The 11263-nt window shown below is 44.9% G+C and overlaps 1 protein-coding gene across 1 annotated transcript; it reads left to right on the forward strand.

The window, feature by feature from the left end:
* The first annotated feature begins 6282 nt into the window (after window positions 1-6282).
* LOC123429891 (WW domain-binding protein 11-like) lies at window positions 6283-7704 on the forward strand. Its single transcript, XM_045113867.1, has 2 exons — window positions 6283-6945; window positions 7038-7704. Exons 1-2 carry the CDS (start codon window positions 6315-6317, stop codon window positions 7427-7429), a joined length of 1023 nt encoding a protein of 340 aa, XP_044969802.1. The 5' UTR covers window positions 6283-6314; the 3' UTR covers window positions 7430-7704.
* Window positions 7705-11263: the final 3559 nt, after the last annotated feature.

Here is an 11263-nt window from a genome sequence, read left to right on the forward strand (position 1 = left end):
CCAATGGGTGCTGAGGCACGCAGTGGATATCATTATGTTCTTACTTCAATGACGATTTGAGTAGATACTAGAGTATTTGCTTAATGAATCACAAGTCTAAAATATTGAAAAGTTCAATTATGTTTCAGAGTGAAGTTCATCGTAACAAGAGGATAAACTGTCTACGATATGATCATAGAAATGAATATCTGAGTTACGAGTTTCGGTACGCAGTTAAGACAATGTGGAAATTGTTTCGCGGTTCATGCCACCTAGAACATCATAGTGTGATGATGTGTCTGAACGTCATAGCCACACACTATTTGGTATGGTGCATGCTATGATGTCTCTTATCGAATTACCACTATCGTTTATGGGTTAAGCATTAGAGACAACCGCATTCACTTTAAATAGGGCACCACGTATTTCCGTTGAGATGACTCAGTATAGACTGAGGTTTAGAGAAATCTAAACTGTCGTTTCTTGAAAGTTTGGGGTTTCGACACTTATGTGAAAAAGTTCCAGTCTGATAAGCTCGAACCCAAAGCGGATAAATGCATCTTCATAGGATATCCAAAACAGTTGGGTACACCTCCTATCTCAGATCCGAAAGCAAAGTGTTTGTTTCTGGAAACGGATCCTTTCTCGAGGAAAGGTTTCTCTCGAAAGAATTGAGTGGGACGGTGGTAATCTTGATGAGGTTATTGAACCATCACTTCGACCAGTGTGTAGCAGGGCGCAGGAAGTTGTTCCTATGGCGCCTACACCAATTGAAGTGAAAGCTGATGATGGTGATCATCGAGCATCGGATCAAGTTACTACAAGCCTCGTAGGTTGACAAGGTCGCGTACTACTACAGAGTGGTACGGTAACCCTGTCTTGGAGATCATGTTGTTGAGCAACAGTGAACCTATGAGTTATGGAGAAAGCAATGGTGGGCCCAGATTCCGACAAATGGCTGGAAGCCATGAAATCCGAGAGAGGATCCATGTATGAAAACAAGGTGTAGACTTTGGAAGAACTACTTGATGGTCATAGGACTATTGAGTAAAGATGGATCTTTAAAAGGAAGACAGACGATGATAGTGATAAGTCACTATTAAGAAAAGCTCGACTTGTCACAAAGATGTTTCCGAAAAGATCAAACAGTTGACTGTGATGAGACTTTCTCACTCGTAGCGATGCTAAAAGTCTTTTAGAATTATGTTAGTAGTTGCTGCATTATTTATGAAATATTTCATGTAGGATGTCAAAACATTGTTTCCTCGACGGTTTCCTTGAGAAAACATTGTATGAGATACAACCATGAGGTTTTGTCGATCCTAAAGATACTAGCAAGTATGCAAGCTCCGGCGATCCTTAAATGGACTGGTGCAAGCATCTCGGAGTTGGAATATACACTTTGATGAGATGATCAAGGATTTTGGGTTTGTACAAGGTTTATGAGAAACTTGTATTTCCAAAGAAGTGAGTGGGAGCACTATAGAATTTCTGATAAGTATATGTGGTTGACATATTGTGGATCAGAAGTAATGTAGAATTTCTGTAAAGCATACAAGGTTGTTTGAAAGGAGTTTTTAAAGGAATACCTGGATTGAGCTACTTGAACGTTGAGCATCAAAGATCTATGGAGATAGATCGAAAGCGCTTAATGGAAGTTTCAACAAGATGCATGACTTGGTATGTTTTGAAGGAGTTCAAAATAGATCAGCAAAGAAGGAGTTCTTGGTTGCATTGTAAGGTGTGAATTTGAGTAAGACTCAAAACCCGACCACGGCAGAATAAAGAGAATAGACGAAGGTCGTCTTCTATGCCTTAGCCGTAGACTCTAAAGTATGCCATGCTGAGTACCGTACCTGACGTGTGCCTTGCAGCAAGTCTGTTGAGAGGTACAGAGAGTGATCCATGATTGAATCACTAGCAGCGGTAAAAATTTATCCTTAGTAACTGATGGACTAAGGAATTTTTCTCGATTATGGAGGTGGTTAAAGAGTTCGTCGTAAAGGGTTACGTCGATGTAAGCTTTGACACTAATCCGAATAACTATGAGTAGTGAAACGGATTCGTATAGTAGAGTAGATATTTGGAGTATTTCCGAATAGCACATAGTAGCAGCATCTATAAGATGACATAAAGATTTGTAAAGAACACACGGATCTGAAAATTTCAGAACCGTTGACTAAAACCTCTCTCATGAGCAAGACGTGATCAGACCCCATAACTATATGGGTGTTGGATTCGTTGGAATCACATGGTGATGTGAACTAGATTATTGACTCTAGTGCAAGTGGGAGACTGTTGGAAATATGCCCTAGAGGCAATAATAAATTAGTTATTATTATATTTCTTAGTTCATGATAATCGTTTATTATCCATGCTATAATTGTATTGAATGAAGACTTATATACATGTGTGGATACATAGACAAAACACTGTCCCTAGCAAGCCTCTAGTTGGCTAGCCAGTTGATCAAAGATAGTCAGGGTCTTCTGATTATTAACAAGGTGTTGTTGCTTGATAACTGGATCACGTCATTAGGAGAATCACGTGATGGACTAGACCCAAACTAATAGACGTAGCATGTTGATCGTGTCATTTTGTTGCTACTGTTTTCTGCTGTCAAGTATTTGTTCCTATGACCATGAGATCATATAACTCACTGACACCGGAGGAATGCTTTGTGTGTATCAAACGTCGCAACGTAACTGGGTGACTATAAAGATGCTCTACAAGTATCTCCGAAGGTGTTAGTTGAGTTAGTATGGATCGAGACTGGGATTTGTCACTCCGTGTGACGGAGAGGTATCTCGGGGCCCACTCGGTAATACAACATCACACACAAGCCTTGCAAGCAATGTGACTTAGTGTAAGTTGCGGGATCTTGTATTACGGAACGAGTAAAGAGACTTGCCGGTAAACGAGATTGAAATAGGTATGCGGATACTGACGATCGAATCTCGGGCAAGTAACATACCAAAGGACAAAGGGAATGACATACGGGATTATATGAATCCTTGGCACTGAGATTCAAACGATAAGATCTTCGTAGAATATGTAGGATCCAATATGGGCATCCAGGTCCCACTATTGGATATTGACCGAGGAGTCTCTCGGGTCATGTCTACATAGTTCTCGAAACCGCAGGGTCTGCACACTTAAGGTTCGACGTTGTTTTATGCGTATTTGAGTTATATGGTTGGTTACCGAATGTTGTTCGGAGTCCCGGATGAGATCACGGACGTCACGAGGGTTTCCGGAATGGTCCGGAAATGAAGATTGATATATAGGATGACATCATTTGATTACCGGAAGGTTTTCGGAGTTACCAGGAATGTACCGGGAATGACGAATGGGTTCCGGGTGTTCAACGGAGGGGGGGGGGAAACCCACCCCGGGGAAGCCCATAGGCCTTGGGGGTGGCGCACCAGCCCTTAGTGCGCTGGTGGGACAGCCCAAGAAGGCCCTATGCACCATAGGAAGAAAATCAAAGAGAAAAAAAAAGAGGAGGTGGGAAAGGGAAGAAGGACTCCACGTTCCAAACCAAGTTGGATTCGGTTTGGAAGGGGAGACCTTCCCCCCTTGGCTCGGCCGACCCCCTTGGGGCCGCTTGAGCCCCAAGGCAAGGCCCCCCCTCTCCCACCTATATATACGGAGGTTTTAGGGCTGATTTGACACAACTTTGCCACGGCAGCCCGACCACATATCTCCACGGTTTTACCTCTAGATCGCGTTTCTGCGGAGCTCGGGCGGAGCCTTGCCGAGACGAGATCATCACCAACCTCCGGAGCGCCGTCACGCTGCCGGAGAACTCTTCTACCTCTCTGTCTCTCTTGCTGGATCAAGAAGGCCGAGATCATCGTTGAGCTGTACGTGTGCTGAACGCGGAGGTGCCGTCCGTTCGGCGCTAGATCGTGGGACTGATCGCGGGACGGTTCACAGGGCGGATCGAGGGACGTGAGGACGTTCCACTACATCAACCGCGTTCACTAACGCCTCTGTTGTACGGTCTACAAGGGTACGTAGATCACACATCCCCTCTCGTAGATGGACATCACCATGATAGGTCTTCGTGCGTGTAGTAAATTTTTTGTTTCCCATGCGTCGTTCCCCAACACTGCATCCATCTAATCGTCATATGTTTGCTGTCTGCACACACAACCCAGGCCAACGAGCATTGTATCACATGTCCGCACAGTCGCACAAGCCACAAGTAATATGTAATCTGCATCTAAATTTTTTCCCAGTTTATGAATAGGGATGCCGCAAGAAGAGAGTATTTGGCCATGGGAGCATGTCGACCAACAGGCCATGTTTATGAATAGGAAAGAATTGGGAAGTAGATGAGAGACTTTCGTGAAGAGTGGTACAAATCAGATGATTGGTTGGAATATAGTGTTGCTAAAAAGGCTGCCTTCTGTTTTCATTGTTTTCTCTTTAAGCAACCAAGAGCTGAAAACTATGGAATAGAAGCATATACAAAGAAAGGCTTTAGTAAATGGAAAAATGCTATTGCATCTTCTAATACTCATGTTGGTAATGTTAACAGTGCTCATAATAGAGCAAGAAGGCAATGTCAAGCTTTTCAAAACCCGAGGCAATATGAGGAACAAGTATGGGCCGATTCAGACAAGAAGAAGGAGGAAGAGTACTTGGGTCGTCTAACTATCATGTTAGGTGTCGTGAGGTTTCTTTTATTGCAAGCTCTTGCTTTTCGTGGACACGATGAGTCTGCTAACTCAAACAATAAGGGAAATTTCTGAGAGATGGTGCAGTGGTATAAAAAAAGGATTCGAATGCCGTTAAGTTGCTAGATTGCGCTCCTGGAAATCATTTGTTGACATATGCACAAATACAAAAGCATTTATGCAGAGCTTGTGGAAAAGAGACGACCAAAGTAATTGTGAAAGATCTTGGGGATAAAATTTTTGTTGTCCTTGTTAATGAGGCTCGAGATGCATCTCTCAAGGAGCAAATGGCAACCGTAGAAAGAGCTTTCTCGGCTATGAGCATTGTCAAAACTGATTTGCGAAACAAGATGAATGATGAATGGATGAATCACCGTTTGGTGTGCTATATTGAGTGTGATGTATTTGTAAGCATTGATGATATTAAGATTATACAGTGCTATCAAAAAATGAGGAAACGCATGGGGCTACTACCTCGTGGACTTCGTGTAAATGGTATAACATGTACTCTCTTTTTTGCAAAATATCATATGAACAATTGATTTAGTCTATATCCAATGTCTTGATTATAAATACTTGAATTTATGTTGGCAGATCGAGGTCCTTCCACTGATGAAGAAACAATGGTATTGAATTAAGCAAGTCGTCACTAAATGGTACCAAACCATGTTTGCAATGATGCATTTCATTAAACTATTTTTTTATGAAATTTCCTTTCGTGGTAATAATGAATTTTATTACGTTTTGCTTATGATTTTTTGGCACACTTATAACACACATTAATGTCCGTGCTATTTGACGTTATATTTAGTCAGTTAGTTTTAGCCCTAGGCTTTGAGAAATCTTGGTTCCGCCTCTACAGCCTTCCCGCACCGCCGCGTCAGCCCGTCAGATGCAGCCACCCCCCCCCCCCCCCGGGCGCAGCCACCCCGCGCCGCCGCGAGCTCCCGCAAAGAAGAGCGGACCGGGCCGCCCAATTCTGTGTGAGAGAAGGCAGAGGACCCGTCGTCGCCGAGCCGCACGGACTTTGCCCGGCAAATCCCGCCGGTGGCGATGAGAGGAGGATGGAGGCGACGGTGGAAAAATGATACGGGAGTAGGGAAAAACATCTTAGGAGTATTCAACTAAGCCCCCCCCCCCCCCCACCCCACCCGACGCACACGCACATGCACACGCGCGCACATGCAGAGGCACCGACACAGAAACCACACAAACGATTGAAAATATCTGTTGTGACGTACAGAAGGTCATTTCTCTATAATCATTTGGTTAATGCAATCACACCCGAGTTGCTGGACCTAGGGGTGAGAGGACAAGAGCATAGTTTAGGGATGATGGAGCTGTGCAAAACGTGTGGCTGATGCCTAACTAGGAAATTACCGCAGAACTAACTAAGTTGTCGGTCGGACAAATTTACCAAATGCATTCATGCGCGACGCATGAGAAGCTGGAGCGAGCAAATTAAGCATGGAGGTACGCAGTTGCCGGACGCGTGCTGCATCTCCAGGTCGCGCGCCAACTGATTCAGTTTGTATGTCCCGTGCACTCGATCTGCGAGAACATGTACACTCCATCTGCCTATATGTACCACCTTTTCTTATATGCAGCCACACCATCGATCTCCATTTCCACACATTTCACCGGAGAAGCATGATCCTCATGGCGGCGGCCAAGATCGCCGTCCTCCTGGCCATGGCGTCGCTCTTCGCCGCGGCGGGAGCAGCCGATCCCCAACTCATTAAGGGTGCCCATTGCTGGCGGTGCTACTCTTCCTGTATGCACAAATGCGACGGCTATCGTGATGCCGCCGTCCTCTCCGCCAACCGCACTCAGCCCGCCGTCCACACGACGGTCGACGATGGTGCAGCAGCGGCCTCCATCCCCGTCAACTCTACCGATGGTACTGCAGCAATAGTACCCTCCACCGATGGTGCAGCCGCCCACCTCGCTGATGGCTACGAGGACAAGGACGACGACGATGACAAAGATGACGACAACGATGATAAGAACGACAAAGACGATGATGATGACGACGATAAGGATGATAAAGACGAAGACGATGACGATGATAAAGATGATAAGGACGACGACGACGATGACTATGACGATGATGATGATGACGACGACGACGATGACGACGATGATGACAACGATGGTGGCCGTGGCGACTGGGAGAAATACTTTAGGTGCAAGAAGTCGTGCATCGTGGACTGCTACAAGAGGCTGCCGCCGGTGTGCTACAAGATGTGCATCTCCGAGAGCTGCCTCAACATGCCACCACGTACGTACCACCGTCCAAAGAAGCAACATGCACCTTTCTTAATTACCCGTATATATAAGCACGACTCCATCTGACATGCCTTTGATTTACAGATAAACAGGCGCATTGCTACAAATCATGCGGGCACAAATGCTACCACAAACACCCAAGCCCGGGTCCCAAACCTAAGCCGAAGCCGAAGCCACCAAAGCCGAAGCCGACGCCACCAAAGCCCACACCTCCAAAGCCCGCTCCACCGAAGCCCATGCCGCCACCGTCACCCATGCCACCGAAACCCATGCCGCCGCCATCGCCCATGCCACCGAAGCCAACCCCACCGAAGCCGCTGCCGAAGCGGCCGTGTCCTCCTAATGCACCGAAGACGAAGCCAAAGCCAAAGCGGAAGCCTCCGCCGAAGACTAACCCGAAGCCGAAGCCGAAGCCGAAGCCGCCGTGCCCGCCATCGGCCAATGTATCTACGTCGACCAACACCAGCTACAACTGATGGGCGTACGGCACGACGTCTATGCGCATATATTTGAAGTAGAGCTCGCGATATATATATATAGCATGATAGTAATAATTAGAAAGATTATGTGGTTGCTACATATCAGTATATATAGATTATTCTGTAAGGTTACTCTATAGATGAAGAACAAATTCATCAGCTCTAGCTAAGCTGGGTATAGAACAGTATGTGTTGCGGAATATTCCATCTATGTACGTGTTGTGTAAGAGAGTTCGTTGTGTAAGGGGATTAATAAGGGAATATACTAATCTCCTATACGTTCAGCTTTGGTTGTTTCTTTTTTATTTTTCAAGAATATAAATTTGCTTTTTGTTTCGATTCAGAAAGATTTGAGGAGAAAGGTTCACTAGTAGAAAAGAGGGTTTTAGTCCACTTGATGAAATCTCATTAGTCCCGGTTCATTCATGAACCGGGACCCATGGGGCATTGGTCCCGGTTCGTCAGGCTAGGGCGCCGGCCGGGCCTCGTAGTCCATTGGTCCTGGTTCGTATGATCCCTTTGGTCCCGGTTTCATAAATGAAACGGGACCACCATGACTCGCTCATGGCCAACAACAATTAGTCCTCGTTTATGGCTGGAACCGGGACCAAATGTTGAACTCTAGTCTCGGTTCCAGCCACAAACCGGGACAAATGGTTGACATATATATACCCCCTGCCCGCGAGCAGAGCAGTGCATTGCTCTATTTTTTTGGCCGGCCGTGGGAGAGCTTTGTGGTGCTCTAGCTCACCTCCTATGCACATGAGATGTTCGATGAAATGCCCGAGCCACACTTAAGCTTTCTCCTCTCGAATCTCCTTCTCCAAGCTCCATTTTCCTCAAATTTTGTTTAGCTTTGGTGGTCCGCCCTATCCCGTCCTCGTCCTCACCATCGTTGTTCGCCCGCGCCCACCTCGGCGCCGACACCACCGTGGTTAGTCTCTTCTTCCCATCTTTTTTCTAAAAGAAAAAAGTTCTTACTTGTATGATTTAGATAGATACTTATGTAATTTTCTTGCTTTTATTATTGGCTGTTATTATATTGTGCGATGGTTTTGGTATCCGCCTCCGTCGGTCCTCGTCCTGTCTATGATTCGGATGTGGTATATATTATCTTCCATAACTATTTGTTTTATTTAGTGTTTATGACACTTATGCCGACCAACGTGACAAAGATTTTTTAATCTAGGAGGTATGTGAACCAGAAATTCGAACCGACATATAAATTCTTGCCAGGAAGTTAAATTTGGTCGAAAAATAAAACAATTACTTGAAAGAAAAATTACAAAGAGTTGAAGAGGAGAAGATGATATTGGAGTTGGATGTTGCCGATGTGTGTGACGATCACAAGATCAAGATGAATGCAATGCGCTTGAAGATTAGAAAGATTAGAAAATATGTCATTCATACTGAGGCTTGGTATCATTATGCCGTTGGATCAATTGGTACCTTAGTTGCGGTTATGATCGCATCTGTTGTTGCATTTAAATTTTACAGTTTCAATGTATGTTCTAATTAGATGCTCTAGAGAGCTATATGTTGTTCAATAATAAGAACTATGTATGAACGTTATGTATTTATTTTGAACACTTACTTTGTCTTTAATGTGATGATGAATTTCTATTAAGTTGGTCACTTTTCTATTCATGATATGTTGTAATGGTTTTTAATACACTTTATTATATAATGGACGTAGATGAATCGGCAATGGATGTACGGTGACCGACGCACCTCAGAGTATATTAAGGTCCTGCATAATTTCCTCGTAGCGGCTGAGGCAAACAAGCAAAATGGTTTTACGCATTGTCCATGTACTGTCTGTGGGAATACGAAGGCTTTTGCCGACTATAAAACCCTTCACTTCCACCTGCTTCAAAAGGGTTTTATGCCACACTATAATGTTTGGACCAAGCACGGACAAAGAGGGGTTATGATGGAAGACAACGTAGAAGAAGAGGATGATGACAACTACTCGCCCCCTGAATACGGTGATGCTGCAATGGGGGAAGCTGAAGATCAATAGGGACCAGACGATGTGCCCGATGATGATCTTCGTCGGGTCATTGTTGATTCACATAGAGAATGCGAAAGCGAAAGGGAGAAGTTGAAGTTCGATCGCATGTTAGAGGATCACAAAAAAGGGTTGTACCCAAGTTGCGAAGATGACAACACAAAGCTCGGTACCACACTGGAATTGTTGCAATGGAAGGCAGACACTGGTGTATCTGACAAGGAATTTAGTTCGCTACTGAAAATAATGAAGAAGAAGCTTCCAAAGGATAACGAATTGCCCGGCAGTACGTATGAAGCAAAGAAGGTTCTATGCCCTCTAGGATTGGAGGTGCAGAAGATACATGCATGCCCTAATGACTGCATCCTCTATCGCGGTGCGTACGAGGATTTGAACGCATGCCCGGTATGAGGCACATTGCAGTATAAGATCAGAAGAGATGACCCTGATGATGTTGAGGTCTAGCGCACCGGGAAGATGGTTCCTGACAACGTGATGTGGTATGCTCCTATAATACCACGGTTGAAACTTCTGTTCAGAAACAAAAAGCATGCCGAGTTGATGCAATGGGACATAAAAGACCGTAAGAAAGATGGGAAGTTGAGAGCACCCGCTGACGGGTCGCGGTGGAGAAAGATCGAGAGAAAGTGGAGCGCCTTTACACGTGACCCAACGAACATATGGTTTGGTTTAAGTGCAGATTGCGTTAATCCTTTTGGGGAGTAGAGCAGCAAGCATAGCACATGGCATGTGACTCTATGTATGTATAATCTTCCTCCTTGGTTGTGCATGAAGCGGAAGTTCATTATGATGCCAGTGCTCATCCAAGGCCCTAGGCAACCCGGCAATGACATTGATGTGTACCTGAGGCCATTAGTTGATGAACTTTTACATCTATGGAATGGAAATGGTGTACGTGTGTGGGATGAGAACGAATAGGAGGAATTTGACCTACAGGCGTTGTTGTTTGTAACCATCAACGACTGGCCTGCTCTCAATAACCTTTCAGGACAAACAAATAAGGGATACAATGCATGCACACACTGTTTAGATGACACCGACAATATATATTTGGACAAATGCAGGAAGAATGTGTACCTGGGGCATCGTCAATTTCTTCCGACCAACCATCAATGTCGAAAGAAAGGAAAGCATTTCAAAGGTGAGGCAGATCACCATAAGAAGCCCGCCCTCCGTACTAGTGATCACATACTTGATATGGTCAATGATTTACAAGTAATGTTTGTAAAGGGTCCTGGCGGACTATCTGTTCGGAATGACGATGCGGGACACGCACCCATGTGGAAGAAGAAGTCTGTATTTTGGGACCTACCATATTAGAAAGACCTAGAGGTTCGCTCTTCAATCGGCGTGATGCACATAACGAAGAATCTTTGCATGAACTTGCTACGCTTCTTGGGAGTCTGTGGGAAGACAAATGATACACGGGAGGCAAAGCAGGAACATCAACGTGTGCATGAAAAACACGGCATGCATCTGAAGCAGTATGAAGGTCTGATACGTCTCAAACGTATCTATAATTTTTGATGGTTTCATGTTGTTATCTTGTCAACATTGGATGTTTTACATACCTTTTATATCTTTTTTGGGACTAACTTATTAATTCAGTGCCAAGTGTCAGTTCCTGCTTTTTCTGTGTTTTTGACTCTTTTCAGATCTGATTTTGGAACGGAGTCCCAACGGAATAAAATCCCCAAAATATTTTTTTCCAGAACAGAAGAAGATCGGGGGGCTTGAGGGCCAAGGCAGGGGGCCCACAGGGAGGCCACAAGCCCTGTTGCCGCGGCCAGGGGGGCTCG

The sequence above is a fragment of the Hordeum vulgare genome, chromosome 2H (assembly GCF_904849725.1).
Source record: "Hordeum vulgare subsp. vulgare chromosome 2H, MorexV3_pseudomolecules_assembly, whole genome shotgun sequence".
In the NCBI taxonomy this organism is placed as follows: domain Eukaryota; kingdom Viridiplantae; phylum Streptophyta; class Magnoliopsida; order Poales; family Poaceae; genus Hordeum; species Hordeum vulgare.

Bases quoted from the DNA above. Each gene is read 5' to 3' on its own strand.
- LOC123429891 (XM_045113867.1), top strand. From the start codon at position 6,315: ATGATCCTCATGGCGGCGGCCAAGATCGCCGTCCTCCTGGCCATGGCG. The intron at 6,946-7,037 runs GTACGTACCACC...TTTGATTTACAG, and splicing joins CTGCCTCAACATGCCACCAC to ATAAACAGGCGCATTGCTAC.